The sequence below is a fragment of the Aphanomyces invadans genome (assembly GCF_000520115.1).
Source record: "Aphanomyces invadans strain NJM9701 unplaced genomic scaffold supercont1.19, whole genome shotgun sequence".
Taxonomy (NCBI): domain Eukaryota; phylum Oomycota; class Saprolegniomycetes; order Saprolegniales; family Verrucalvaceae; genus Aphanomyces; species Aphanomyces invadans.
The window spans coordinates 287828-313459 of NW_008580164.1; the positions used below are offsets into that span (position 1 = coordinate 287828).

The 25632-nt window shown below is 56.3% G+C and overlaps 13 protein-coding genes across 14 annotated transcripts; 7 read left to right on the forward strand and 6 right to left on the reverse strand.

The window, feature by feature from the left end:
• The first annotated feature begins 111 nt into the window (after positions 1-111).
• H310_08927 (hypothetical protein) lies at positions 112-2126 on the forward strand. The gene is made up of 6 exons (XM_008874856.1): positions 112-212; positions 290-590; positions 651-1093; positions 1153-1223; positions 1284-1535; positions 1587-2126. The coding sequence occupies exons 1-6, from the start codon at positions 155-157 to the stop codon at positions 1929-1931; spliced, it is 1470 nt and encodes a 489-aa protein (XP_008873078.1). The 5' UTR covers positions 112-154; the 3' UTR covers positions 1932-2126.
• On the reverse strand, positions 2062-3803 carry H310_08928 (ATP-dependent protease HslVU, ATPase subunit). Its single transcript, XM_008874857.1, has 5 exons — positions 3107-3803; positions 2718-3061; positions 2621-2664; positions 2454-2575; positions 2062-2407 (listed from the first exon to the last, which is right to left on the reverse strand). Exons 1-5 carry the CDS (start codon positions 3785-3787, stop codon positions 2120-2122), a joined length of 1479 nt encoding a protein of 492 aa, XP_008873079.1. The 5' UTR covers positions 3788-3803; the 3' UTR covers positions 2062-2119.
• Positions 3804-3902: 99 nt separating this feature from the next.
• Positions 3903-5051, forward strand: H310_08929. Of its 2 annotated transcripts, XM_008874858.1 has the most exons (7): positions 3903-3992; positions 4048-4108; positions 4152-4276; positions 4335-4378; positions 4426-4470; positions 4527-4758; positions 4811-5051. In XM_008874858.1, the coding sequence occupies exons 1-7, from the start codon at positions 3954-3956 to the stop codon at positions 4925-4927; spliced, it is 663 nt and encodes a 220-aa protein (XP_008873080.1). In that variant the 5' UTR covers positions 3903-3953; the 3' UTR covers positions 4928-5051. The 2 variants fall into 2 exon arrangements, with proteins under 2 accessions (XP_008873080.1, XP_008873081.1); XM_008874859.1 differs by having other exon boundaries at positions 4048-4276.
• A 49-nt stretch (positions 5052-5100) lies between these two features.
• H310_08930 (hypothetical protein) lies at positions 5101-6808 on the forward strand. The gene is made up of 4 exons (XM_008874860.1): positions 5101-5907; positions 5958-6084; positions 6130-6342; positions 6394-6808. Exons 1-4 carry the CDS (start codon positions 5126-5128, stop codon positions 6562-6564), a joined length of 1293 nt encoding a protein of 430 aa, XP_008873082.1. The 5' UTR covers positions 5101-5125; the 3' UTR covers positions 6565-6808.
• Positions 6809-6966: 158 nt separating this feature from the next.
• On the forward strand, positions 6967-7586 carry H310_08931 (hypothetical protein). Its single transcript, XM_008874861.1, has one exon. The coding sequence runs from the start codon at positions 6980-6982 to the stop codon at positions 7463-7465; it is 486 nt and encodes a 161-aa protein (XP_008873083.1). The 5' UTR covers positions 6967-6979; the 3' UTR covers positions 7466-7586.
• H310_08932 (hypothetical protein) lies at positions 6971-12437 on the reverse strand. Its single transcript, XM_008874862.1, has 9 exons — positions 12227-12437; positions 11932-12176; positions 11759-11885; positions 10293-11712; positions 10119-10239; positions 9557-10057; positions 9222-9504; positions 9097-9175; positions 6971-9051 (listed from the first exon to the last, which is right to left on the reverse strand). The coding sequence occupies exons 1-9, from the start codon at positions 12423-12425 to the stop codon at positions 7587-7589; spliced, it is 4440 nt and encodes a 1479-aa protein (XP_008873084.1). The 5' UTR covers positions 12426-12437; the 3' UTR covers positions 6971-7586.
• A 420-nt stretch (positions 12438-12857) lies between these two features.
• Positions 12858-13656, forward strand: H310_08933 (hypothetical protein). The gene is made up of 3 exons (XM_008874863.1): positions 12858-13062; positions 13119-13267; positions 13315-13656. Exons 1-3 carry the CDS (start codon positions 12886-12888, stop codon positions 13508-13510), a joined length of 522 nt encoding a protein of 173 aa, XP_008873085.1. The 5' UTR covers positions 12858-12885; the 3' UTR covers positions 13511-13656.
• A 217-nt stretch (positions 13657-13873) lies between these two features.
• On the reverse strand, positions 13874-15893 carry H310_08934 (hypothetical protein). Its single transcript, XM_008874864.1, has 2 exons — positions 15155-15893; positions 13874-15101 (listed from the first exon to the last, which is right to left on the reverse strand). Exons 1-2 carry the CDS (start codon positions 15815-15817, stop codon positions 13974-13976), a joined length of 1791 nt encoding a protein of 596 aa, XP_008873086.1. The 5' UTR covers positions 15818-15893; the 3' UTR covers positions 13874-13973.
• Positions 15894-16286: 393 nt separating this feature from the next.
• H310_08935 (elongation factor 1-alpha) lies at positions 16287-17759 on the reverse strand (the record flags this gene model as incomplete). Its single annotated transcript, XM_008874865.1, has 1 exon — positions 16287-17759. One exon carries the CDS (start codon positions 17757-17759, stop codon positions 16419-16421), a length of 1341 nt encoding a protein of 446 aa, XP_008873087.1. The 3' UTR covers positions 16287-16418.
• Positions 17760-19355: 1596 nt separating this feature from the next.
• On the forward strand, positions 19356-19907 carry H310_08936 (hypothetical protein). The gene has a single exon (XM_008874866.1). The coding sequence runs from the start codon at positions 19394-19396 to the stop codon at positions 19817-19819; it is 426 nt and encodes a 141-aa protein (XP_008873088.1). The 5' UTR covers positions 19356-19393; the 3' UTR covers positions 19820-19907.
• H310_08937 (hypothetical protein) lies at positions 19363-21564 on the reverse strand. Its single transcript, XM_008874867.1, has 2 exons — positions 20460-21564; positions 19363-20408 (listed from the first exon to the last, which is right to left on the reverse strand). Exons 1-2 carry the CDS (start codon positions 21546-21548, stop codon positions 19917-19919), a joined length of 1581 nt encoding a protein of 526 aa, XP_008873089.1. The 5' UTR covers positions 21549-21564; the 3' UTR covers positions 19363-19916.
• Positions 21565-21618: 54 nt separating this feature from the next.
• H310_08938 (hypothetical protein) lies at positions 21619-23733 on the forward strand (the record flags this gene model as incomplete). The annotated part of the gene is made up of 9 exons (XM_008874868.1): positions 21619-21734; positions 21784-22071; positions 22126-22336; positions 22387-22502; positions 22556-22747; positions 22804-22971; positions 23030-23113; positions 23176-23356; positions 23404-23733. 9 exons carry the CDS (start codon positions 21619-21621, stop codon positions 23731-23733), a joined length of 1686 nt encoding a protein of 561 aa, XP_008873090.1.
• H310_08939 (hypothetical protein) lies at positions 23368-25048 on the reverse strand. The gene is made up of 2 exons (XM_008874869.1): positions 24008-25048; positions 23368-23955 (listed from the first exon to the last, which is right to left on the reverse strand). The coding sequence occupies exons 1-2, from the start codon at positions 25022-25024 to the stop codon at positions 23767-23769; spliced, it is 1206 nt and encodes a 401-aa protein (XP_008873091.1). The 5' UTR covers positions 25025-25048; the 3' UTR covers positions 23368-23766.
• Between the last annotated feature and the right edge of the window lie 584 nt (positions 25049-25632).

A 25632-nucleotide genomic window follows, 5' to 3' on the forward strand; every position in this document is an offset into this window, starting at 1 on the left:
CAGCGCGGTCGGAGTCTATCTTCTGTGGCACTTTCACCCGTGTCAAATGTCACAACTTGAAACCGTATCATCCGGTTATCCGGATACTTTACCAAATTCGATTTTTTGTCCATCGACAACGCCGTGCGACGGCGCGGCCGACACCAAAAGGACGATGGCCGACTCCGACGGCGAAATGTACGACTCATCGTCGCCGCGAAGCTCGCATTATGGTAAGCATCGCGCTCTTTGCGGCAGCATCCTGCAGTTTCGTGGCATCGATGCTGCGGTCTTATGTTTGTTTCGGTAGACGACTGGACAAAGGAACCACTTGTCGGGGAGAAGATGACTGTGTACTTGCTGCACTGGGACAAGGCAACGCAGAAGGAACCCGACATCTTCGACACGACGCTTATGAAACCCAAGGACCCCACAACTATCTTCCGTTGCGAGCCAGATTGCGTGATTCATTACCACAGTACAACTTTGACTCGAGCACAGTTTGAGCGTGAGTACGGCATGCCGCCGCGGTCTCGCGGCGACGAAATCTTGCGGCTGCGTCAAGCTATGCTTGAAAAGTACTTGACTGAAGTCGAGATGGACCGCAAGAAGTACATCCGCACACCACAGACCAACGTCGACCCAACTTGATTCCGTCTTGCTTTGTGTAGGCGGCGTGCACTCAACCAAAACGACCTGGACGAGGACCACAACGCAAGCGCCGTCGTGCCCGCGGCGCGGTGTATACCTGAGATGAGCCCGCTCGATCGCCTCAAATACGTGACGTCCTTGTGGCCGAGCAACATGCCCAACTTTCCTGACGCCGACGACAGCCTTCGGTACTACGGCTTTCAAGTGGGCATTTACATCGACGCGAACGACGAAAAGGCAGTAAAGGACAAGAACTCCACCACGTGTGGCGACAGCGCTAGCCCCGCTGACTCGAGCGACAAGAACGGCGCCGCTGACACCTCCCAAAACGACAGCGACAGTAGCAAGAGAGACGAATTGGCAGCTGAAGCGCAGCATTCGCCCAACCTTCCACCTGCCTTGCCTGTCAAGGAAGAGAATTGGGTGCAATGCGACAAGTGCCAAAAGTGGCGAAAACTCCCAGGTGCGTCAATGAGTCATCCCGAACACGACGGTTGTGACGGCACCCTTGTATCCTCACAGACTCGGTGGACGTATCCGCGCTCCCAACAACTTGGTACTGCCGCATGAACAAGTGGAGCCGCAAATACAACGTACGTGAATCCTTTTGACTCCCGGAGCGTCGGCCGACCGACTGATGCCGACCCGGTTAGAAATGCTCGGCCATCGAAGAAACGACTGCGGCGCCTTCCGTCGCGCTCCTCGAGTCGGACCTGCAATTGATCCGCGAGCGCAAGTTTGTACATCAATTCGGCCAGCGGCTCAAACGCATGGAGAAGGCGCTGGCCGAACTCAAGTACATTGACATGAAGGAGGACTCGGGCACGCGGAAGTATGTCGTGTGCGAGGAGTGCGGGAAGAAGCGACCGTTGTTGGGCGGCATGGACCCGGAAAGAGTCCCCAAGGTGATGACGCAATTTCTCTATTGTCCAAGGCTCATGCACGATATTCGGTAGCCATTTGTGTGCTGGATGAACCGGTGGGACGAGATTCATGCGAGCTGCTCGGCGCCGCAAGGCATTCTCTTTGACAGAGTCACGGCCGAGTCGATGACATGCACGGCATCAACTGGTTCGACCATGGCGGCACCGGCGGCTGGACCGGATAAAAAACAGTCGAAGCAAGGTAAAAAGCAAGGGGCCAAGCACGCCAACCGCGCCAAAGCAAAGAAGAAGGCGGTTCCGATAGACGAAGGCACCAAGGAGTCCCCGCCGCCGCCGCCGCCACTTTATTCTTCGTCCGATGAAGATGGGTCGACGCGGAAGAAGCCTCGCCGGGACGACTCGTCCAAGAAAAAATAGCACCACTCGTTGCTGTAACACGCTGAGCAATATCACAACCACACGCCGCCGCATACCCGTCGAGCGTCGTTGGTTGGACGACGACGATCGGTGCACACAACGGACATCATCCCACCCAGCAGAGTAAAAATGGATGGCCACGACGCGTCGATTCCAACTCGCGTTGTTAAGGTCGATGATGGAATCGTCTACAAGATGTACTTGGTCAAGTCGGTCTGCTTGAGGACGTCCTTGAGATGCGCTTGGACGTAGGTTTTGTCGATCGTGACTTTCGTGCCGCGCAGGGACGGCGCGTGGAATGACATGTGCTCTGTGATCTTGCTCACAACAGTCGCGAGGCGACGCGCGCCAATGTTGTCTGTCTGGGCATTGACTTTCGCCGACACGTGCGCGATCTGTTGGACGGCGTCCTGCGTAAACGTGACCTCTACTTGCTCCGTGTGCATGAGCGCGCGGACTTGGTCGAGCAGGTTGAACTGGGCCAAGGCTGGTTACGATCGGGTTGCCACCACTCCATTGTACCTGGGTCTCCGTGAGGATGCGCTCAAAGTCGTGCTCGGTCAATGGCGACAGGTTGACGCGGATCGGCAGGCGTCCTTGGAGTTCTGGCATCAAATCGGATGGACTCACGTTGTGAAAAGCTCCTAAAAAGCCGTCGTCAGCCACACACTGGCGAGCCATCGACGTACCGCTCGCGATAAACAGAATGTGGTCCGTGTACACGATGCCATGGCTACAATGTCCACGTGAAATCTCCGGCCGAGACTGTTCCAAGGCGTTTCGTACCGCGTCGTTACGGCGCAGCCTTCAGTCAGCGCGAGCAACTCCTTTTGGACGCCTTCGCCCTTGCGGAAGCTGCTGTGGTGGCTGTGCCGGTCGTGGGCGAGTTTGTCGATCTCATCGAGGAAGATGATCCCGTTTGTCTGGACGTTTTCAATCGCGCGGCGGACGATGTCGTCTTCGACCACAAAATTCGCTGCTTCTTCCGCTTGGAGGCGCGGAAGCGCTTCCTTCACAGTCATCTGGGTGCCTCCCGATCCTTTCGACGAACAGGTTTTGCTGCCATTCAGTCGGCCCAGCATCTCGGACATTTGCCGCATCGCTTGATCGAGCTCTGGCGGGATTTCCATCTACAAAGGATTGGAGCATGGACGAACAGGACCGCTTCTGCTTACGTCGGACATCGAGCGAGATTTTAGTGGGCTCTGCACGGGCTTTAACTTGATCGTGACGATCTTGTCGTCGGCAGCGCCTGACGCAATGTCTTCGCGAAGTCGGCGACGCAGCGCCTCGGACACGAGCTCTGTGCGCGCGGTCAATGCAGCAACCAGGCGGTCGATAGCGCGTTCTCGGGCGGCGTTCGCGTTCGTCTTTTGGACAGCGGCTCGTTCCATTTCGACAGCGACTTCGACGAGATCTTTCACCATCGATTCCGCGTTCGCACCAAACACACCGATTTCAGTGAACTTAGTCGCTTCAACCTTGATGAACGGCGACGCCGTCAACGTCGCCAGGCGGCGGGCAATCTCCGTTTTGCCCGACCCAGTCGGTCCGCTCATGAGGATGTTCATGGGCGAGATTTCAGCACGGATCGGTCCTTCAATTTGGCGTCGGCGCCATCGATTGCGCAACGCCACAGCCACGGCCTTCTTGGCGTCCGTCTGCCCAATGATGTGCTGGTCGAGTTGGTACACCACTTGCTCCGGGGTCAACTCAATCGACGAAGGATCGGCAGAAGCAGCGCCGACAAGAGCATCCTCACTAACGATGGTGAAACCTGACATAGCACGGCACGATGCACGTGGCACACGGCCGTGGCAGCCCAGCGCGGCGCTGCGACGAAGTCGACCGAACATCGGTAAAATGGTGGCCGTACTGGGATTCAAACCATTCCAACTTGTGATTGGCTGAATTAAATGACCGATCATTGGCTCATTTATAACCAATGAAACGACTCTATTTCATTGTACCCGCCAGCGCACCTGAAGCCGCGCCGCCGACGCCAACACCGCCGATTCCACGATGAATGAGGCCAAGCAGAAGCTGCTTCAGATCCTTTTGGTGAGGGAAAACGTTGAAAAATGATGGATATCTGTTGATACTCGTGCCTACACAGGCAAATGGGGCGGTGATGGACACAGAGTTCAAGGTGGCATGCGACGAGTTATTCGATCGCGGTTGGAGGGGGTGATGCCATCCTGTCCTGACCTATTGTGGTAGATTTTTCCATGGACGACGTCGACGAACTCCGTGAATCCATGTCGAAGGAGCTTCGAGTGTATTCGTTGGACATCAAGCAAGCCATGCACGACAACGGCCACGTGTACGTGGGGGTTGTGAACACGGTACTCTGTTCTATCGCGTTCTCGGTATCGCACTAGCCAACGGGATCGATCTGCGTAGAGCAACGACGGTGTATCGACGTTGAGCAACAATTTCAAGCCCTGGTGGGTACACGTCATCCAGTTCGATGTGCCACATGCGGTTCTTGAAGGGAAATCGTGTTCTTTCGGAAGGCGATCGTGCATATCGTTGAAAAGTAGGTGTCCATGGGCCTAGTCACGTGGATGATCTCAATGCGTGCCCTACTCTTAGTGAGGATGGAGAGATCGACCGCATGGAGCTCATGAATTTGCGCGACGGAGCGAATAAGGTGTCCGACGTCCGGGCGTTGGTCGACCAGTTGCTCGAGCAAAAGTGGCTCGGCATCAGCATATTCAACGACGACCAGATCACGCTTGGGATTCGAGCGTTCCTCGAGCTCAGTGTGTTCATTCGAGAGCTGGGGGTGCTGGAATGCATGATTTGTCACTCGGATGTGCTACAGGTATGCCCGAAATGATGTCGTGGCTGGTGTTGCTCTTACGTTGGAGACGCAGAGTGTGCGGTGCAAGACGTCCAACTGCGCCACACGTGTCCACGAAACCTGTCTCCAGGAACATCAGAAGTCCGGCCGGCCTTACCACTGCGCGCCGTGCCGCAAGCCGCTGCGGTGAGCGGCCGTGGATTTGGCGGGTGGGACTGAGTGATCCGGTCAAGTGCGTTATTTTTAATTCGTCATTCCCGATAGAAACCCTACCTTGAATTTGATTTCCATCATTTAAAATATGCCAAGCATCTATTCTATTAAAATTATCCACGGCGCCCAGCATATTCGGTCACTTGCCGTTTTTCCCTCCAAAAACGTGGCCGAGATGTCCAAGGGATCTGCAGCGGCGCACGCCGACGAGCATGGAAGCGACGTCGAAGAAACAGCACAGGAGCGTGTGATTGCAGAAGAGTACAAGATCTGGAAGAAGAACACGCCGTTCCTGTACGACCTCGTCATGACGCACGCACTGGACTGGCCGTCGTTGACTGTGCAGTGGTTGCCGACGGTGCACACGAGCAACGGCAACGACTACTCGAGCCACAAACTGCTTCTTGGAACACACACGGACGGTGAGTCGCAAAACTACTTGATGGTGGCGGAAGTCCGTTTGCCGTTGGAAGACACCGAGATCGACGCGCGCAACTACGACGACGACACGTCCGAATTGGGCGGGTTTGGTGGCGCGTCCGGGAAAGTCGAAGTTCAAATCAAGATTAACCATGACGGCGAAGTAAATCGTGCGCGGTACATGCCCCAGAACGACCTGATTGTCGCGACCAAGACGGTGTCGTCGGAGGTGTACATTTTCGACATCTCCAAGCACCCGTCGACACCGGCCGACGGATCGGGCTGCAATCCCGACTTTCGATGCGTCGGGCACACGAAAGAAGGGTACGGATTGTGCTGGGACCCGCACCAGTCGCACCACTTGATCAGCGGGTCCGACGACGGCGTTGTGTGCGAATGGGACGTTGCGCACGCTAGCAAGGTCGTGAAGCCGTTGAACAAGTACGCGGGCCACACGGACGTGATTGGGGACGTGGCATGGCACATGCACCACCAAAAGTTGTTTGGGTCTGTCGGCGACGACAAGAAGCTCTTGATGTACGTCCATCGAGGATGCATATCTCGTCGCCTCATCATGTGTGCCGCAGTTGGGACATGCGCGTCAAGAGCTACGACAAACCGTTGACGTCCGTGAACGCCCACGACGCGCCCGTCAACAGCTTGGCGTTCAGTCCATTCAGCGAGTACTTGCTCGCGACGGGCTCTTCCGACAAGGTACGGCTGGCTTGGTCATCGTGCATCATGACAGCGCGGCCGTAGACGGTGAATCTGTGGGACATGCGAAACCTGAGCTCCAAGCTCCACACGTTTGCCGGCCACAGCGAAGACGTGCACCAAGTCGAGTGGTCCCCACACAACGAGACGATCTTGGGGTCGTGTTCGCAGGACCGTCGGCTGCACGTGTGGGACTTGAGCAAGATCGGCGAGGAGCAGAGCGCCGAGGACGCCGAGGATGGGCCACCCGAGTTGTTGGTACGTCGCCAAGATCCTCGTGCGAGTCCAACGCGTCGTTCGTGTGCGTAGTTTATTCACGGAGGCCACACCGCCAAGGTGTCGGAGTTTTCGTGGAACCCGAACGATCCATGGGTCGTCGCGTCCGTATCGGAAGACAACATCTTGCAGATCTGGCAAATGGCCGAGAACATTTACAACGAGGAGGAAGAAGAGGACGTCGCAGACGACGCACTCGAATAGAAACACACCCACTCACGTTGCACAATGTCATGTACATGATCCTCACGTCCGACGACGACGGACGGCGGCGCGAGCAGCCAACGGAACCGCAAGAAGACGTCCTTGTAGCAGAGCTCCAGCAGCTCGTGTAGAACGATGCCACTTCGCAACAATACACCCAGACGCAGAGGTCTACCGCGTAGAGCACGCGAAAGACGTCCGTCCAAGCTGGCTCCACGTAACACGACGCGCAGCCCTCTCTCCATGCCACGTGGGAGCTGTTGAGAGGGACCACGATGTCACCGCGGCTCCCTCGACAGTGCTGGGTCTCTTTGCACCTCCAGCCGGCAGATTGCAGTTCCTTCCATCCTTTCACGCGGCTTCCATCCGCCGCCGCGTAGACTATCATTCTCGACACATTCATTCTGCCTCCGCCATGGCGTTGTTCGTGCCAGTGTGTGCCGAGGCGGACCTGCCCAACGAGTCGCGGCGCTGCGTGCTTCTTCCGTCGACTGGGCGGAGCGTGCTTCTTGTGCACCACCGTCACGTGATCTACTGCATCGATCAAGCATGCTACCACCACGGTGGACCGCTTGGAAGCGGAGACATCGAAGATCTCGACGGTGTCGTCGCGATTCAGTGCCCTTGGCACAACTACAAGATCGCATTGCACAATGGCGAAGGGCTGTACATGGGCTTTGAACCGGGCAACATGAGTCAACCTGTGCTCAAGAGCAAGGGAGTGAAACAAAGGACCCATCCCGTCAAAGTCGAACGTGGCATGATCCTCGTGTGCGACAGTTCGGTCGACACCGGCACCGCGATCGCGAGCGACGTGTACGCGTTCGACACCAAGTGCGTCCCGGACTTGAACAGGAAGAAGGACCGTGATGAAGTCCGCCTCCACTCTCGGATGACGTAGAAATGCTCCATGTCCCCGACGGCGTCACCCTCGTCACCGTTCATCATACATCACTGCACATCTCTACCTCGAATAAATAATCATTAAAAAAACTAAATAAATAATCCCATTTTTACATCCATCACGAGTCGACGTTGACGTCCCAGACGCGGACGGCGCCATCCCACGACGCCGAGAGCAAGTTGGGGTCTTGGAACCCGACTCCCGTGATGCCGCTCATGTGCCCGGCCAGGAGTTGGCCGCACACGCCGGTATGCATATTCCACACGCGCAACGTGCCATCTTCGCTGCTCGAGATCACCTTGGTGAAGTCGCGTTGCAGCGTCGTGATGCGGCCCCCGTGGCCACTCAACTCGAGCCGCGCCCCTTTCCCCGTCGCGCGGAGGTCCCACACCTTGACGACACCGTCCGCAGACCCCGAACAAATGGTCGGGTCGGCCGGCCCGCCCAGCGCGACGCACGTGACGGGGCCGCTGTGGCCCATCAGGACGTGGGTGCAACTCTGGCCACTTCGAAAGTTCACATCCCACACCTTCAAACTGCGGTCACTGGATGCGCTCACGAGCCGGTCGCCAGCGATTTGAAGCTCCTTGATGCCGCAACGATGGGCGGTGAAGTGGCCCTTTTTCCGACCGGTATGGACATCCCACACGTCCAAGCCAGCGCCGGCGTCGCCGCTGACGAGCCCGGACGACGTCGCGATGAACTTTAAGCACGTGACAGCGCTCGAGTGCACCATGTGCATCACACTCGTCTCTTTGACCGAGTCCCAGATGCGAATGCACTTGTCCCACGACCCCGTTGCGAGGAGGACCCGATCGACCGCAAGCTGCTTGCCCAGCTCGAGCGCTACGATCGGCGCCGTGTGCCCGCGAAGGACGCGGCACGTGTCCACGTCCGTTGCCAGGAAGCGCAGAAATGGCTTGGATCGTCGCGGGGACAGCGACGTCGAGTTTTGCGCGTGCAGGTTCCACACGCGGACGGTGGCGTCGTACGACGTCGAAATGAGCGCATGGCCACGGAATTGGACTTGGGTGACGGGCGCGAGATGGCCGTCCAACGTGGTCAAGGTATCATGCGCGTACAGGTGCATGGACCCGTTGAGACATCCCGCCGCAACATGTTCGCCGTGGACGGCAAGGCATGCGATCGGAGACGGCGCCGCGATCAAAATGTTGGCCGCCGAGTCGGACGAGCTCGACACGTCCGACACATTGGACAGTTTGCGGCGAATCACCGTGTCCAGGTCGTATGCGGTCACGGACGTGGGGACAACGCCGACGTTCGGGGTGGCAAATGCCCATCCTGGAGGATGACGCGGCGACGATAACGACGAGCCCCCGGGCGACATCTCCATGGACAGGACGAGCGCGCGGTGGAGATTCTCGACGAGTTGCGCCAGCGTGTCCTGGAGTTCCTTTCCTTTGGAGTACGTGCTGCACATTGCCGACACGAACGTGTGGACCTTGCCAACTGGGACGTCCACGTTGAGCATGTCGTAGACGAGGGATCCCATGTGCGAAAAGAACAAGTCGTCGCTTACGACGTCGGCATCGTCCGACTTCATGGCGGCTTCCATGTCGCGGCTACAACAACGGGGTTACGTGCTTGCCCACAACAACAAAACAAACCTAAAAGCGTGGTGCCACATGTCGAGAGATCGACAGATCGGCTGGGATTTGAGCGACTGCTGCAAGTACTCTCGCGCGCCTGGAACGTGCGTAAGGACAGCACAAACGGATGACCGGCGAGGTACCTCCAAAGCGTTGCTGCTTGGGGTTTGCGACCTCGACGACCCGGTAAAATTGCGCTGACACTTGGAGCAGCCCGCGCGCGTTGGCAAAGTCTTCGTGGATGTCGCACTGCTCGAGCATGACCGACGCCAAGTGCACGAGCAATCGAAACCCCACGTCACCGAGGCAGCTTCCCGACCCTCGCGGGATGTACGTGTCGGAAGATTGAGACCGATGGTGCGGTTGCATGAGGATCAGCACAAACAGCTCGCGCGCGTACTGTGCCTTGAAACTGGCTTCGCACGCCTACGTGCAACTCGTGGAATCCAGACGGAAACCATCGCTAGCTACAACCAACCTGGCGCACGCCGTCCACCAGCGTGTCGTCGGACGAGAAGATGCCAACCAAACATTTGTGCATGCTCTGCTCAACCTTCTCTTCCTCTGTCGATAGCTGGCGATGCAACGTATTTGACAGCCCGTCGTGACCGCCGCCAGTCGTCCGATACACGGCGTTCTCGAGCGCAGTCTTGTCGAGCCCGACCGTCGCGGCCACATCTTCCAGTGTCCATACACGCGGGTTCGGCAGCGCCATGTCATCTTTGCTCGTCGACGTGTGGACCGTGAGAGGAAGCAATTGAATGGCTCGAGCCATGGCATCCAACGATCCCGGCGCAGTCGTCGGCTGGTCCATCGACACGGTCAGTACTTTGTTCGGACACGCGTACAATTCGCCGCAGTCGGTGACGTGGCGCGTTTTGAGCCACAGCGACCCCTGCGCTTTGCAGACCAGCGTGTATATCGCGTGGAATGCATGCATGTGGCTCGAGCTGTGGGTCTCCAGAAAGGTTTCAAACGTCTACAAGCACGTGTCCATCGAGGCAAGTGCATCATTCGCCATGGACGCCACACACGCGTACCTGAGTCACCAAGAACTTGGTCATGAACGGAATCATGTCGGCGGCCACGTAGGTCGCTAGGAACCGCCGCTGGTTGAACACGGGAAAGCTCGAGTTGACGAAAAAAAGACAGTCGCGGTAGCTAACACCACATCGCTTGCCGTGAAATCCATTCACATGGCGATTCCAACGCACCCTGTCAGCATCGTCGTGAGGTACGTGACGAATGCCAGCCGAATGTTGTGTTCGATGACGGGACTCCACGGTTCTTGCATAAAGCGCTTGAGCCGGGCATGGAGGTCGCGGGTCAAGGCGAGGGGAAGCGATGGAATCCCTGCGTCGGTAGTCGTTGTGGACAGCGTGATGGTGCCTCGGTCGGCATCGACAAGGACGAGGTGCTCGGGTTTCCCGGCTTCAAATAAACTCGAAAGCCACGCGCTGTGCACACCGAGAATGTACGGGAGCGGCGCTTGGACGTATTCGGACAGGATGCGCGGCAGCATGGGCACGTACGGATGGGGCCATCGAAACGGGTACATGAGGGCTTTGATGGTTTCCGTGATGGGGCACAGGAGGGAGAGTTGCGTCGAGTGGACAACGATGCGGTATTCACACAGCGCGAGCACGACCGCTTTGACAGCCACGGCTACAGGAAAACACTTGAAAAACACGTGCATCGAGTACGGGAGCGGTGGGAGCAGGATCGACGTCGGTTCAGTGCGCGCGCCGTCGTCGTCACGATGCGATTTTGCCAACGACGGCAGCGCGGCATATTCGGGGAACGGCGCGGCGTGCGCATGCCGAGGGAGCGACAGCCGCCATGTACACCGTGCCAGTGTAATGGACACGTCGAGGATGTCTCGAACGGGACGCGGCACGACCATGGCGAGCTCATAAAAGTAAGTTTCGGCCAGCGCGGCGTTGTCCAGGTATTGCCACATGAGCGCGATGGCGGCGTCTTGCATAAACTCGAGCATGGGGACCCGCGACAAGATGCACAGACAGATTGGATGCCAACGAGTTTGCAACGAGCCTGCTGACTCCTGGACGGGCTCGAAGACGAGGATGCACGAGCCATAACACTTGGACAAACCATCGGCGCCCCCGGACAGGACAAAGGTAAAGTGCTTGGATATGGGGCGACTTGCACTGGTCGTGACTTCGTACCCTCCGGGAAAGCAGAACCATTCGATCTTTGTGGGCAAGGGGAATTCCGTTCGGTCGTCTTGGGGATAACGCCTTAAGATGATATTGTCTTGACCGGGGGTACGCACGTCATGGCTCGAAGAAGGTTTGGACGAATGTGGGAGAACTGACGAGGGACCGACCAGCAAAACGTAGTCGATCAAGGCGGTAGGAAGGCAGAGATCCGTCGCCGAGTCGTCGTCAATGTCTTCATCCACGTGGGTTGCTGGGTCGGAAGAAGGGTGCCCGATGAAGCTTGGGTGCCGCTGGTGGTGATGCATCGGGCTCGATGGAGCGATCGCCATCGACGTGAACTTGACGCAGACGCGGATCGCTGCCCGGGTGAACGTTTGGGACGTCGTGTTGCCTGTGAACGAATACCATTGCTCGATCTCTTGGTTGTCGGGGAGACGTGAGAGCGGAATCGTCACTACGTTGGATGTCGGCGCGGAATTCTGGCTTGGAATGACAGGTACCTTTGCCGATGCAGCATGGGTGGTGTGCCATGTCGACGAACAAGTCGAAGTATGGAGGATTTTGCATTCGGTCAATGCCATACAGCGTCAGCACTTCATCCGAGCACACCGTATCGACCATAAACTCCTGTGGATGGAACTGTAGGTGCAGCATGACGACGCAATGACACTACCTCGTTCCACGAATCTTGAGATGCCAGGATGCATTCTGTCGAGTACATGTGCTGAGGCTCGCCTGTGAGATGCACCACAACACACATGGCAGCCGCAGTGGACGTCATTTTCGTATCGAGGGTCGACTTGCGCCCAGTGAGGGAGCTCCGTCGAAGTGCTCTCACCCAACCTGACGTTGCCGTGGACGACGTTGTGCCATGTGCAGGATCAAGCTTTGCCAGGGGCAAGTCCGATCCCTCAATGACTAGTGTGACACTGCAGTCAAGATGATGCGTCATCGGAAGATTGCCGTACTTCGAATCGTTAGCCGGCCATAGGTTGACGTCGGCTGCGTAGGAAGCGTTGGTTGCTTTGCGAGCGACGGGGACGATATGACCCTAGGAGCTTCAGTATTTCCGTCGACGACCAGCTCCGTGGCAGGTGACACACGCGATGTTGTCTTGGGGTCCCCTGCATTGTCGCTGCGCATGAAGATGGACCTCACCTTGGACATGAACGTCGTCACAAGAAACGATCTGCGCAATTTATTTAATAATCCTCGAAAATACATACAAACGGCAAGGTAATTTTAAAAAATTCCCATGCCGATTCATTCAGGCGTTTCAACGAGCTGGGCACTTTGGACGTGTGAAGGACAAACTGCACCGTCTTCCACGGCACCATCCAGTACTTCATGGCGCTAACACTGCACCAGTATTGTTCGTTCCATTTGGATTCCTTGTAGTTGCCCGCGAACGTGGGCATGCATATATATACTGTGTTGCTAAAGACACGACACATCGTCATATTGGACTGCGAAAATTGAGACGTATTTTATACTTCGAAGTACGTACTACTTCTTGTGCAGTAGTATGTCCTCTTACTACTAGTAGTACTATTATTTCCCTAATTTCAAACACCAAGGTGTCCGAAATTTATCCGGAGACTTTCACCAAGAATTTGACGCCACCACGATGACGGATCCGAACTGCGCCGATCCTGTATGCCACTCCAAGACGGAGATGTTTCGATCGGGAGTGCTTGGCAAAACGAAGGTCAAGAAGGAAGGTGTCGCGTCTACGAACTCGTCGTCAGCTCGTGCGGAGTGTCCACTCGACCGCGAAGAGCTCGGGCGTGCGACGTGGGGACTGGTACTGTTACGTCTCTCGCATTATGAGGACACGCCTGATGTTGTTGGTCGAAGTAGCTACATACAATGGCTGCGTACTACCCACAGGTGCCTTCTGACGCAGTCAAGTCGCAGGCAACATCATTTATCAAGTCATTGGCTGAACTGTACCCTTGCAAGCACTGCGCGGTGGACTTTCAGGAGTCGATCGTTGAGATTCCACCTCGGTACATTATCCACCATGTCGATGCCCGCCTTACGCTTTCTCGATCAGGGTGAACTCGCGCATTGACTTTTCTTTGTGGATGTGCGAACAGCACAATCGAGTGACGACCAAGATGCACAAGAAGCCATTCCCTTGCACAATCGAGGCTCTCGACAAACGATGGAAAACAGGCGTCGCGTCCTGCTGGACGAAACGAGAGGACGAAGCGACAGCTCAAGAGTCCCTCGGCCAGGACGACGAGTAGGCACGTGAAGGCATTGCACCGTAGATGATCACACGACAAACGCATTGCAGAGCATGACGGGCGACATCATGGAACTTCCGCAGCACCAGTTAACTGAACAAAGTGGCGCACGCTATAGCTTCGACAAGCTTCTCCTCGGACTGAACTGTGCAACCTGCCCGTTGGTTGTACATGCACAGATTCCAATGATCAGGTCGTTGCCCACTCGCGCGGCGCCCATGGGCCTTGCCAACCCTGCACAGTCATGTAGCACTGGCTATGTTGTGTTGGAGAGAGTGCTGATGAGCGGCTGGAGCCACGTTGTCGAAACGTCAGCGACGCGACATGGCGACGACAACTGCTGGCATGGCTGCCAAATTGCGTGGAATGACGTGCTAGCAGTCCGAGGTCCCTCGACACAATCGAATAGTTTATGCCCACATCTACGCTTCCGCGATCGATCGAAAGAGAGTTTCTATCTGCTTTACTGAATGGTACACCATCGCGAGGGCGGAGCATCGTCGCCTGCGCTGCTCGCTGTCTCACTGTCGTCCAGTGCTTTCGATCCGTGTTTCTTCAAGTATTCTGCAAAGGGCGAGATCACGAGCTTGTCGTCCGCTGGTTTTGGCAAGTCGCCTTCCAACGGCTCGGATAAAAACACGTAGGTTTCCTTGTCTTCGCGAATAACGCGGTTGACTCGCGACTGCGCGAAGAGGTCGTCTGGGCGGGACTCCTTCAGGGCGGTCGCATCCCCAGACAGCACGTACACGTGGCGGCGATCGAGCTCCTGCTCCACGTCGCCAATGTCCAAGTAGGACGGCCGGTCCACGGCCATCAAGTTGATGCGGTTCTCGTATAACGTGAGATGGCGAAAGTCGGTGCGCAGGTCCAGCGGCAGCTCCTTTGACCACCCGTTAGCCGACAGCGACGTGAAGCCGAGCTGGACGATGGCGGTCATGAGAGCGTCAAAGCCAGCTTCATGACACGGCATGGGTGCTTCGCCATCGACGGGCTTCTTCAATGCTCGATGGTACGACGACGACTCGTCCGCGTTTATGAGCGTCGACACGTCAATTGTCAGGTGGTCGCGCATGTATTCGAACATGGCCGACAGCGACGTCGACTCGAATTCGTCGCGGGCTGGAGACATCATTGCCTGGTGCTTGGTGTCAAAAATTACCGGGAACGCCTTGCCGAGCTGCAGCTTGAACTGGACAAGCGTGGGCGGCAACGGGCCGACAAACTGGTGGAAGAGGTACACAAAGTCCAAGAGGCAGTTGTGGCCCACGACGGGCTTGCCGGACTTGCCAAGCAGCTGGATCACTTTGGAAAACCCGATCGCAGCTTCTACTTCATTGTTCAACTCGTCGATTTTTCGCTTCTTGAGCGAGTCGTGTTCGGACGACGACGTCGTGCGAATGAGGCGCACGCCGTTTTCGTTCGTTTCCAAGTACAACGACTTGGCGTCGGGATGGGTGGCAAGGAACCGCGCAGCATGCAGGACAAGGAGTCGGCGGAACGAGTTGCGCGCAGAAATAAAGAGTTCTGGCATCGCCGCGTCCGAGTTTGCCAGCCACGTGTCAATGCGCTCAACCGACTCTGTCATGAAGAGCTATTGGAAGCAACATCAAAAACGCTGCAAGCAAACGGCGTTGTTTGACGTACCTTGTCGAAGTGGCGGCTAACGTTAATTTTTTCTGGCGGCGACTTGCCGAGATTGGCGATCGACTTCTCGTGGATACGGCGCACGGCCATCTCAGACTTGCGAGACAAGTACGGAATGCCATCGCGAATGAACTTGTTAAAGTCAAAACCATGTTCGGCCATGAACTGCATCGACGACGCTTGGCAGAGGAACCGGGCGTCGAAGTTCTGGTACGGACGCGGAAAGACGAAAAAGTTCCAGCACGAGATCCACGTGTTGGACGCTTCATCCATTTCCGCGGAGCCGTCGGCGACATGCACAAGGGCGACACCGAATTGTGTGATGAGGAAGTTCTCGCCAGACGCACGCACTTTGGCGTATCGTTCTTCTAGCGTGTCGATGATCTTCTCGCGGGTGAATTCGGACGGTGCCAGGCCCGTGAATTCTGTATCGATCGCGACAAATCGACACGATGGCAAAGCAAGCTGCTTTTCAAGGTCCACCAAAGCTTCGGCAAAGTTGTGGCGTGTTACGTCCATGGTTGTGAGGGACGTGAGTCGAAGCGGCGGGCGACAAGGAGGTGTCGATGGCACGGATAAAGATGCGTCGTCTGTGAAGCAACGTCGAGGAAGAGCGAACAAGAACTTGGATCTCGTGAGGTTGCGCGACCGCCAAACCAGCATATGCAAGCAGAGCAGCGGCAATGGATGCACAATGTGCTGCTCTGGCAAAGCCGTTTGGAATCGATGTCGGCGTCACCGATCAACCAATAATGCTGCGTTTTGATAGGACACATTTTGTACGGATTAGCCAATCATATGTCATTCCCTCACTACTATCAACCAATCAACCGGCCTGGTTGACCGATGCCAAGTTAACAACCCAAGCTGCTTGGTGGTGTTGAGCCATGCTGAGCGGGACGGCGGCAGTCCATGACAAGCTGTTACAATGAACTCCACTCAGCAGAGAGTCAATCGATGGGGCGGAATTGAGGAATAGGTCGACCTGTTCCACAACAAAGGCCACGTCATGAACCTCTGGAGAGAATGTCACTCGAGAATTTAGCTCAAGTCGCTCTACCTCGTGCATCAACTCAATTAAGGCACAGATTTGACTGAAAATGAACAGCCTGCAATACGCCGTAGACAAATCTGTATATTACTTAGGTCCAATGCAAATGCACACTGGGCCACGTTGGCACGAGCGCACCGGAGAAGTGAACACAATCTTCAAAATCACCGTTTCTTTGACAAAACGGGTCGCAGATCTGAAACATTACACCGTTTACTTCTTCTTGCCGGCAGCGGCCTTGCCCTTGCCACCAGCTTCCTTCTTCGTGACGGAGTGGATGACACCGACAGCCACGGTTTGACGCATGTCACGCACGGCGAAACGGCCAAGAGGAGGGTACTCTTGGAAGGATTCGACAGTCATGCCCTTCGTGGGTTCCAAGATGACCATGCAGGCATCACCAGACTTGACGAACTTGGGGTTTTCTTCAAGCACCTTACCCGAACGACGGTCCATCTTTTGGGTGATTTCCTTGAACTTGCACGCAACGTGGGCAGTGTGGCAATCCAACACGGGCGAGTACCCGTTGCCAATTTGGCCGGGGTGGTTCAACACAATCACTTGGGCAGTGAAGTTTTCCGTGCCCTTGGCGGGGTCCGTCTTCGAGTCGGACGCGACGTAACCACGTCGCAAGTCCTTCACGGCAACGTTCTTGACGTTGAACCCGACGTTGTCACCGGGGACGGCTTCAGGCAAGGATTCGTGGTGCATTTCCACAGACTTCACTTCCGTCGACAGACCCGAGGGACCGAAGGTCACGACCATACCAGGCTTCAACACACCGGTTTCAACGCGGCCGACCGGGACCGTGCCAATACCGCCGATCTTGTACACATCTTGCAAAGGCAGACGGAGAGGCTTGTCGGTAGGGCGCTTGGGGGGGTTCAAGCCGTCGAGAGCTTCCAAGAGGTAAGGTCCCTTGTACCAAGGCATGTTGGGCGACTTTTCAATCATGTTGTCACCTTCCCAGCCGGAGATAGGAACGAAGGGGATCTTGGCGGGCTTGTAGCCGACCTTCTTCAGGTAGTTCGTGACTTCTTCCTTGATTTCGTTGTAACGACCTTCGCCGTACATGACCGACGAGTCATCCATCTTGTTGATGGCGACAATCATTTGGCGCACACCCAAGGTGAAGGCCAACAAGGCGTGTTCACGAGTTTGGCCTTCCTTGGAGATACCGGCTTCGAATTCACCGACACCCGAGGCAACAACCAAAATGGCGGCATCGGCTTGCGAGGTACCCGTAATCATGTTCTTGATGAAATCACGATGGCCAGGGGCATCAATGACCGTGAAGAAGAACTTGGGGGATTCGAACTTCCACAAGGCGATATCGATCGTGATACCACGTTCACGTTCGGCCTTCAAGTTGTCCAACACCCAGGCGTACTTGAACGAGGTCTTGCCGAGTTCAGCAGCTTCCTTCTCGAACTTTTCGATGGTACGCTTGTCGATACCACCGCACTTGTAGATCAAGTGACCGGTCGTGGTGGACTTACCGGCATCGACGTGACCGATGACGACCAAAGAGATGTGGGTCTTTTCCTTGGGCATGTTGAATTCCTAAGCGCACTCCCATCAGCCTCGGTCCGATCTGCAGCCACCTCGTGGTGCCAACGGACGCACCTTTTGATCTGCAACGAAAAATTGAGAATGAAGTCGTGGGCCAAAGTCCGCGGGAATAACAATACAAATTCCAAGTCAAACCTCCTTGCGACCAAGACCGCATATTGAGTGGCTTGCATTCTCCTCCACTTCTTTTACCCCCACCCCTCCCCATTTCCACCAATCGCATACCTTTTATTCCACGAATTTAGAACTACCAATCGCGTCGTTTATGTCGGGTCAATGAATCCAAACACGAACACAACCGATATGTTGGTTTTTGTATGAAAATTCGTAGGAGGGGCAGCGTTTTCTATAAACGAGGTGGGCTGAAAGGTGTTAGGACACCACCCCACGTGGGGGGGCCCCATCATTTTGGGAGTTGACCATCATTCGATCATGAAACCGACTTTGTAACCGATTCTGGATGATAAATAACCACCAGACATTGCTTGGACGCTTTGGTCCACCGACTCGACAACTCACATTGCTTTTACCGTCGAGGCGATGGCGCAGCCGCATCAATTGTAGCAAGGCAGCAGCGTTCAAGGAGGAGGATGGTGTGGTTGTGAAGGCGGTAGTGTTTGGGATTTTACCATTCATGGAGGGACCAAAGCGTTGGCCGCGTCATGGTAGAGCCTTCCATTGCCAAACTACAACCTGCATTTCGGAAGGGGACGCCTGCAGCTTCCACGTCGAAGTGTAACAGATGCACTGAGTGGAGGGCCTTGTAGTAGTCTCCAAGGAGGAAAGTTTCCTTGCCTTCCAGATGAAGAGCAACTGCACAGTCAGTGGAATGGTCATGTTGCTACGACGAGACGTGTGCATGTACTGGTGATCGTGAACGCAATATCCTCACACCATACTTGATATTTTGCACTGATATGGATAGGCATCGTCGGGTAACGAGTTTCGCGAACGTGGTCACCACATAGGAGAATTCAATGGAAGCACACGAATGGTTCCCATGAGAGCAATCGCTTCGTGCTTTGCCTACCCCGTCAAGCGATGCTCGCACGATGTATTAGAGAAGCACAAGTCTCAATTCATGCCCATTCCCTTCGCACGATGCCTCCCACCGCGGACGAGTTGTCGACGAAGTTGCCGCCAAATTGTTCACCCCAGAAACCCCCTTTCCACGAATGCACGACCAAAACAAACGATTGCATCACATCCATCAAACGTTCATGAAAGCGATACCTCGACGATTCCACGACGAGAAAAGTGTTCATGTCACTTGCCATAACATCCGAGTAATTTTTATTGCCGTTCTGTATACTATGTCAACCTTCCAATTTCCATTCAAAGATTTTTTTGCATCGCAATCGTTGCCGACCAATCACATCGTCGTGTACAGATTGCACCCGTCCGAGCAATATTGCTGGAATGAGGTTTTGATGGCGAAAAGGTACCATCCAATCATAAAGCTTCGTCGCCAAAATGCCACTGTGTGATTGGTTACCTTCGATTTTCCTGTGTAATCTCGAATTTTTTCCGCCAATCAGCATGCGGGCCATTTGAGTTGCGTTTCAAAAAATCGAATGTCGCCTGACGAGAAAGGTGGGGTCAATATCCAACTCGCCATGAGCACTCGCAGCGGCCGCAGCGTGACCAAGGTCGAACGATTCGACCCCACCGACAAGAAGCGCAGCGTTGATCAATCGAGCGAGGAAGACGACGAGCCCAAGGTGACAAAGAAGACCAAAAAATCCGCTGTCGCGGCCAAGAAGGGCCCAAAGCGAAAGTTGTCCAAGAAGAACGCGGACGGCACGCCCAAGCAAAAGCGCCCGCTGACTGCATATTTCCTCTTTATGGCAGAAGAACGCCCGATCGTGATCAAGGAACAACCTAGCTTGGGCGCGAAGGAAGTGATCTCGGAATTAGGTGCGCGGTGGAAAGCCCTCCCGGACAACAAGAAGCAAAAGTTCGTCGCGGCCGCTGCCAAGGCCAAGGCAGAGTATGATGCCAAGAAGGTAACGTCGGACAAGCCGAAGAAGACGAAGAAGTAATTCATCAGTGTAGCGTTGGCAGCGTTTTGTGTGACTTATCCAATTTCCTTCGTATTAATAACCATCCCCCCGTCATTGTACCATAACATCATGGGCACTATCGATACACGTTGCAGTGGGCGGCTGGCTCTTCCGTCGAGTGCCTTCTGTCCGTTGCCGTGGGTGAAGGTCGGTCGGAGTGGTTGCTGGATTCTGTCAGTGGCGCCAGCTTCGTTGCGTCCATGAGCAGTCGCTTCATGGACATAGGGGATCGGCGAATGTCGTGGACAGTCGGCACCATCTCGCCGTTGAACTCGGCCACGTGCTGGTGCTTGGCGATCGAGATGACGTCCCATTCCGCCTCGGACAAGTTGCGGACCGTGTGCGTGTTCTGCAATTGATAGCGGATGTTCCTGCCGATCACGCCTCCGATCGAACAACGGCTGGCCAACAACATGGCGGTCTCCGAGTCGGCGTCGTCGTCGCCGTCGAGGATGGGATCGCATGCGAACGGATCATTCATTCCATTTTCCTCCACGGTCGTCATGCGCCGGTTCGTCGCAGACGTCTGACTGGCTTGGACGTCCGTCGCGGAGACTCCACCCACTGGCTACACCGGCGGCATTCAGATCTGTGATCACTAGGCGAACGACCAACGTACCCGATATCGTTCAGACTCCTGCACGAACTGCGCGCAGAAGGCGCAGATGCGCACCAAGTCGTAGCACGTCGGCGGTCGTGCCCGGGTCGGATGGAGCTCCTTCATGTGCGGGTCCCAACTGCGGCGCAGGTCCATGACGGCTTTGTACGGCACTTGATGTGCCAGGTTGTGCTTTTGAAATGGATGGAGACAGAGGCTGCATGCGATGACGACGCGTTCATTCGGGCGCGGTGGAATGGCTTTCCCGACGCCTTGGTGTTTGAGCACCATCTCGGTCTTGTGGTGTACTTGTACCTCTTGCTGGACATGGGCAAAGCCACGACGGACTTGGCGCAATCGGACGTCGTCCGATATCCACTGCCTGGCTGCGGCAGGCTCGACGATCATGGACGAGGACGATGACTCGACCGGGGATGGAGCTGATGCCATCGCGTTGTTCAATGGCTTGCGGTTCGACGGCTGGGCGAAATCCCGCATTGCTGCCTCGATCGCTTTGAGTTGCGGCAGCCGCGCCGGTGTCTCGCGCTGCTGCGCCTTTGAAGACTTGAGCAGTCGGCCGTCTCCGCGGTGTGCTTTAGTCTGTTCGTCGTGCTGGTTGTTGGAACTGCAGCTGCTTGGACGGTCTGTCGCTGGGATGACCGCACGTGACGGCGAGGTTAGTGCGGTTTTTAGCGTGGGCGCCGAGGCACAAGTTGCCACGACTGCTGCTGACGCCGACTTTGGCCGCAGCGATGGTGACGACGCGGACATTTGTAGTGGTGTCGACCTGCCGGCTCCTGTGGATGTGGGGGGGCGATGCCGGGATGCCTTTGGCGTGACGTGAACGATCGATGGAGCCGTGGCTCGTAGCCGTGACTGTCTTTCCACCACAGCAACATGCACAAGCGCTGTGAGTGTGGATTCGTGTGGGTAGTCGTGCATAAGGCCGTGGATCCCGATTCCGTGCGCCATTTCGTACCACACGTCGGGCGATACCGACACTGCCTTGGCCGTGAGTTCCTTGGAGAACGTCGCCAGAGTGTCAAAAAGTCCATGGAACTTCAAGTGATCTTGCACGAGCAGCAGCGTGAACGCCGCGGCCGCCTCCATGATTTGAAGACGCCTGCTGACGGTTTCAACCTGAAACCGCCAACATCATTCACGTGGGCAGGGGAATTCCATGGCGGCCACGTCCCGACCGAGGTCGGCCGCAAAGAAGACGGTCCTCGCGTCCACGGGCTGCCGTCTTCTTGCGTCCATTGAGCCAGTGGACCGGAATGCGGCAGAAGGCCGACGGTTCGCTGTAAATGTGGCTGTTGCAACCATGACCGTGATGTTCCTGTAGATCAGTGGATGTAGCCCCATCGTTCGAAGAAGCGCGTCGACTCGTTGACGAAGAGAGGCGGAGGACGACCACGGACACGCTGCAAAAGTTTGTCCTCGACGCAAAGTTTCTCTTCCGCAATGGTGGGTTTGGGCTTTCTCAAAACGAGAGCTGCATCCAACGAATCACGGCCCTTGGGCGCGCCAAGGTCACCAACGTCGACCTGTCCCACATGCACTTGAGCGACCTCCTCGTCGAGTCGCTTGCGAATTACTTGAGCACCTCGTCGTGCATCGTTGTTTCGCTGAAGTACGTTGACGCATCGACGTCTGCTTGGACGGATTCACCTGCATGGCGTTCCAGCGTGGCCGGCACCAAGATCGTCCCGACTGCAGTGTTGCGTCTAGCGGCAGCGTGCGGCCCGAAAGTCGAGTTCTTCACAGCATCACGCACGCAGTTGGTGACTGCAGTGGTGCGGTCAAAGCGCGTGGTGCTACCTCGCGTCGGTGGCGATCACCTTGACGTCGCTGCGATTGCCGCCTTTGTTGGGGCAAAGAAGAAGCCGTTGGTCGAGGTATCTCCATCGATCCCTCCTTTCTCACTTCATCATGCACGCAAGCACAGGTTCTCGACCTCTCGAGCAATGATCTCACAGGCCCCGAGGGTCGACGAAACCTCTTTGGCGGCGTGGAGCTCCTCGCGAACGTGTTGGCCAAGTGCTCCAAGCTCACGCGAGTCATGTCGGTTTGAGCTGCATCACATCGCCTGTCGTCACTTCAAGTGGGTGCTATAGCCTGAACAATGTCCACCTGAGGTCGGACGGGCTCGTGCTCTTGGCGCTCGGGCTGCAGCACACGACGTCCATCCACTACTTGGAGATGGGTCGAAACGCGATCCAGACCAACGTGTCGAATCAAGTGTGCTACAACGGCATCGACTCGCTCTGCGAAGCCCTTCGCGCGAATCATTCGATCCGCGAGCTGAGGTATCGCGTCCACTCATGCACTTGGCTCATTTGCTCGAATATATGGCGCGCTCCAGTTTGCCACAGAACGACCTGGATTACACGTGCGTGACCAAGTTGACGGCGATTCTCGCCGTCAACGACACGGTCGAAACCCTCGATTTGTCGCAAAACCCCCTTGGGTCGGCGGCGCTGTGCCCCATCGCCACAGTGCTCCATGCGAATATTCCCCTCAAGTCCCTCAAGTACAGCCCACCCACCTGTCTCTTCTCTGCACGTCGCAGTCACCGGGGGCATGTCTAGTCTATCTGCCACCCAAGCCTCATGCAAGGGGTGCGTCTCGCTGGCCGACAGCCTCCTGCACAACACGACGCTCACCTCGATCGAGTGCGTTGACGCCAGTGACTTGGCATGTTTCCATCCGTCGTCACCACTCGCGCATGCCGTAGCTTGAGCCAAAACCCCGGCATCCTCGCTGTCGGGCTCACGACGTTGGCGGGAGCCATGGAACGCAATGCAACATTGACACGGATCAAGGTTTCGCCGACGGAGGAACCTGCCCTAACGGAGCCGCTCGGCATGCTTCAGCAGCTCACTGCCGCCAACGTCGCGCTCGGGACGATGCGCAAGGTGCTGTCGTCGCCCAGCCATGTCCAAGAAAACCCTCATCGACGTAGGCGCTGACGTCGTTCGATTTTGCCTCGCTGTCGCCATTTGCCCAAGTGAATTTTGTCAACAAACTGGATGCGTGGACGGAGGACGAGCTCCGGGCACTCGTGGCCAACCCATCGTTCGTTCAGGCCAAACTTTCGACGAGCCAGGTCTCGGCGCTCGAGTACTACGCGAGCCTCAACATGTACACGCCCCTCAAACGTCTCTTGTGGGCGTACGGCGCGCTCGGTCGCGAGACTGCGAGTCGCTACGCTGCGACTGTCCGTGACGACGACGACGACGCTCTGTGGAACGACCAGGCGCTCGTGGATTTGGCTCCACTGTGCTCGTTGTGACCACGACAGGAATATACACAGAGGTCGTGCTCGTTAGTCTAATGCACCACCCGTGGGTTTCCCAGGTGGTTTCGAACTTTGTTTGCATTGGCGTTTGATCGACCGCGGGGACGACGAGTTGTGGGATGCCGTGCTTGCATCGGACAAGTCGCCGTCGTCGGCGTGCGCGTCGCGGACAAATTTGACGGCCGCCGCGGACCTCGCGCTCACGAGTTGAGTGACCTGGAGTCACAAATTCCGTCGATTACCGTGTCGAGGATCGGAAGGCACCAACCTGCTCGGTGGCGATGCGGTAGTTGTATCCAGCGTCGTGCAGCAGCATGAGCGCTTCGTCGGTGCTAACGAGGCCGCGGACAAACTGGACGTCCACGTCAAGGGAACCCGAACCGTCCAAGTACACGACGCGAAAGCTGTGGTCGCCCGTGTACTCTTCCAGGACAGACAGGATCTGTTCCTTGGCCTTGTCATGCCAAGCATATACGACATTGCCCACACCGATTTGAATGCATTCGACCAGGGTGAGGAACGCCGTCAACGGAGCTGCGTCCGCGAGGCGTGGCTCCCATCTCCGTAGGCCGTGGTGGTGTGGGGTCGCTTCTGTGGCATCGACGGCTTCGTCTGGCGGAAAATCGAGGCATTCGACCACCTCGGTCTTTCGATCTGTCTTGGCGTCGATCGGGGACTTGGTCGGCTCTTGAAATGGAGGAACGTCAACTTGGCAGTCGTCCCCGAGTCGAACTCTGACACGATCTTCGTCCGTGATGAGCTTGGTAAAGGGCGATGGGAACTTCCACGCGTGGAATGCGTACCGGCAGAGATATGTGCTGCCGACGTCAGGGCTGTGGACGAGCTGGTGGTGGAACGCCGATGAAGACACAACATTGCACTTGCGAACGATCGCGGCCACGTGGTTGTCCCCCGAATACGTCGACTGGAAGATCTCTTGGTCCTCGCACTTGTGCACTTCGGTCGCTGTGGTCGCTGCAGCGTCTGTCGACGAATTGGCGCCCGAGGATGACGACTCGGGGGCCGTAATATTGTGGGGGGTCGATGCCTTTGATGGAAACTGCGCCATGATCTTGTCGCCCAAGTCCCGCGGGGTGTAGTAGTACAGCCCCGTGAACCCCACGTACGGCGACGTCCACAGCGACAGGATCTGGACGATATACAGACAGATCTCGTTCCCGAGTCGACCTGCCACTTCGACGTAATCCCCCACAGCGTATGGCACTGTGCCTGGTGGGGGCGGCGGCCGTGGCGCCGGCGGCTCAACCGTGACCTGCCTCGGCATGCACCCTCTGGATAGGCGACTTGCACAAACGATGTCGCATATCCCACTTGTCGTGCCACCAAGAGCCGGATAATCGAGACTATCCGGATAAAAGTGCCTCGTCCAACACCAGGGGAAGAAGCGCTCCAACAAGGGAGGTCGTGACACGGACCCATTCTAGGCATGGAAGATCTCGATGGTACGCTATTGAGGTCGATGGGCACTTCTTGAGTTCGTCCACGGTCAAGGAGCCGTCGTCAAACGTTGTGATGAATCGGTTCCAAAAAAGCAACTTGTCCTTGTCACTTTTTCATGTCGGTGCCTGGAGTACAACTACACGAAGGACACAAGGCATTCACTGTGTTCGAGCCTCCTCCATCCGCAACATGAGCGGACGACCATCCTACATGCTCCACCAGTCAGCGTTTGCATGTACGAATACTTGGCCTTCGCAGATGCACGGCTGAATGCTGGTACACTGCGGGACACAAATGAGGGAACGGTTACATTTTTGGAGATATCTCATCAACCAATGGGAGCTATGAGACGCCGTTTGAATATGACAGTCCAATTGGAATGCTCGACGTGTGGTCATGGCTAAAGCCAAGCAAAGCGCAACGATGCACGAC

Coding starts and splice junctions, on each gene's coding strand:
- H310_08927 (XM_008874856.1), top strand. CDS start 155: ATGGCCGACTCCGACGGCGAAATGTACGACTCATCGTCGCCGCGAAGC. Junction 213..289: donor GCCGCGAAGCTCGCATTATG/GTAAGCATCGCG, acceptor TTGTTTCGGTAG/ACGACTGGACAAAGGAACCA. Junction 591..650: donor GTCGAGATGGACCGCAAGAA/GTACATCCGCAC, acceptor TGCTTTGTGTAG/GCGGCGTGCACTCAACCAAA.
- H310_08930 (XM_008874860.1), top strand. CDS start 5,126: ATGTCCAAGGGATCTGCAGCGGCGCACGCCGACGAGCATGGAAGCGAC. Junction 6,085..6,129: donor CGACGGGCTCTTCCGACAAG/GTACGGCTGGCT, acceptor GCGCGGCCGTAG/ACGGTGAATCTGTGGGACAT. Junction 6,343..6,393: donor ATGGGCCACCCGAGTTGTTG/GTACGTCGCCAA, acceptor TCGTGTGCGTAG/TTTATTCACGGAGGCCACAC.
- H310_08928 (XM_008874857.1), bottom strand. CDS start 3,787: ATGTTCGGTCGACTTCGTCGCAGCGCCGCGCTGGGCTGCCACGGCCGT. Junction 3,062..3,106: donor AATCTCGCTCGATGTCCGAC/GTAAGCAGAAGC, acceptor AATCCTTTGTAG/ATGGAAATCCCGCCAGAGCT. Junction 2,408..2,453: donor GCATCCTCACGGAGACCCAG/GTACAATGGAGT, acceptor GCCTTGGCCCAG/TTCAACCTGCTCGACCAAGT.
- H310_08937 (XM_008874867.1), bottom strand. CDS start 21,548: ATGGAGGCGGCCGCGGCGTTCACGCTGCTGCTCGTGCAAGATCACTTG. Junction 20,409..20,459: donor AGGAGTCTGAACGATATCGG/GTACGTTGGTCG, acceptor CCGCCGGTGTAG/CCAGTGGGTGGAGTCTCCGC.
- H310_08931 (XM_008874861.1), top strand. CDS start 6,980: ATGGCGTTGTTCGTGCCAGTGTGTGCCGAGGCGGACCTGCCCAACGAG.
- H310_08929 (XM_008874858.1), top strand. CDS start 3,954: ATGAATGAGGCCAAGCAGAAGCTGCTTCAGATCCTTTTG. Junction 4,277..4,334: donor ACGTGGGGGTTGTGAACACG/GTACTCTGTTCT, acceptor CGATCTGCGTAG/AGCAACGACGGTGTATCGAC. Junction 4,759..4,810: donor GTCACTCGGATGTGCTACAG/GTATGCCCGAAA, acceptor TTGGAGACGCAG/AGTGTGCGGTGCAAGACGTC.
- H310_08934 (XM_008874864.1), bottom strand. CDS start 15,817: ATGCTGGTTTGGCGGTCGCGCAACCTCACGAGATCCAAGTTCTTGTTC. Junction 15,102..15,154: donor TTAGCCGCCACTTCGACAAG/GTACGTCAAACA, acceptor TGCTTCCAATAG/CTCTTCATGACAGAGTCGGT.
- H310_08939 (XM_008874869.1), bottom strand. CDS start 25,024: ATGCCGAGGCAGGTCACGGTTGAGCCGCCGGCGCCACGGCCGCCGCCC. Junction 23,956..24,007: donor ACCGCATCGCCACCGAGCAG/GTTGGTGCCTTC, acceptor TTGTGACTCCAG/GTCACTCAACTCGTGAGCGC.
- H310_08932 (XM_008874862.1), bottom strand. CDS start 12,425: ATGTCCAAGGTGAGGTCCATCTTCATGCGCAGCGACAATGCAGGGGAC. Junction 11,713..11,758: donor CCCATGCTGCATCGGCAAAG/GTACCTGTCATT, acceptor CATCCAACGTAG/TGACGATTCCGCTCTCACGT. Junction 10,240..10,292: donor CTCACGACGATGCTGACAGG/GTGCGTTGGAAT, acceptor ATGTGGTGTTAG/CTACCGCGACTGTCTTTTTT.
- H310_08936 (XM_008874866.1), top strand. CDS start 19,394: ATGAGCACTCGCAGCGGCCGCAGCGTGACCAAGGTCGAACGATTCGAC.
- H310_08933 (XM_008874863.1), top strand. CDS start 12,886: ATGACGGATCCGAACTGCGCCGATCCTGTATGCCACTCCAAGACGGAG. Junction 13,063..13,118: donor GGCGTGCGACGTGGGGACTG/GTACTGTTACGT, acceptor TGGTCGAAGTAG/CTACATACAATGGCTGCGTA. Junction 13,268..13,314: donor ATCGTTGAGATTCCACCTCG/GTACATTATCCA, acceptor TTTCTCGATCAG/GGTGAACTCGCGCATTGACT.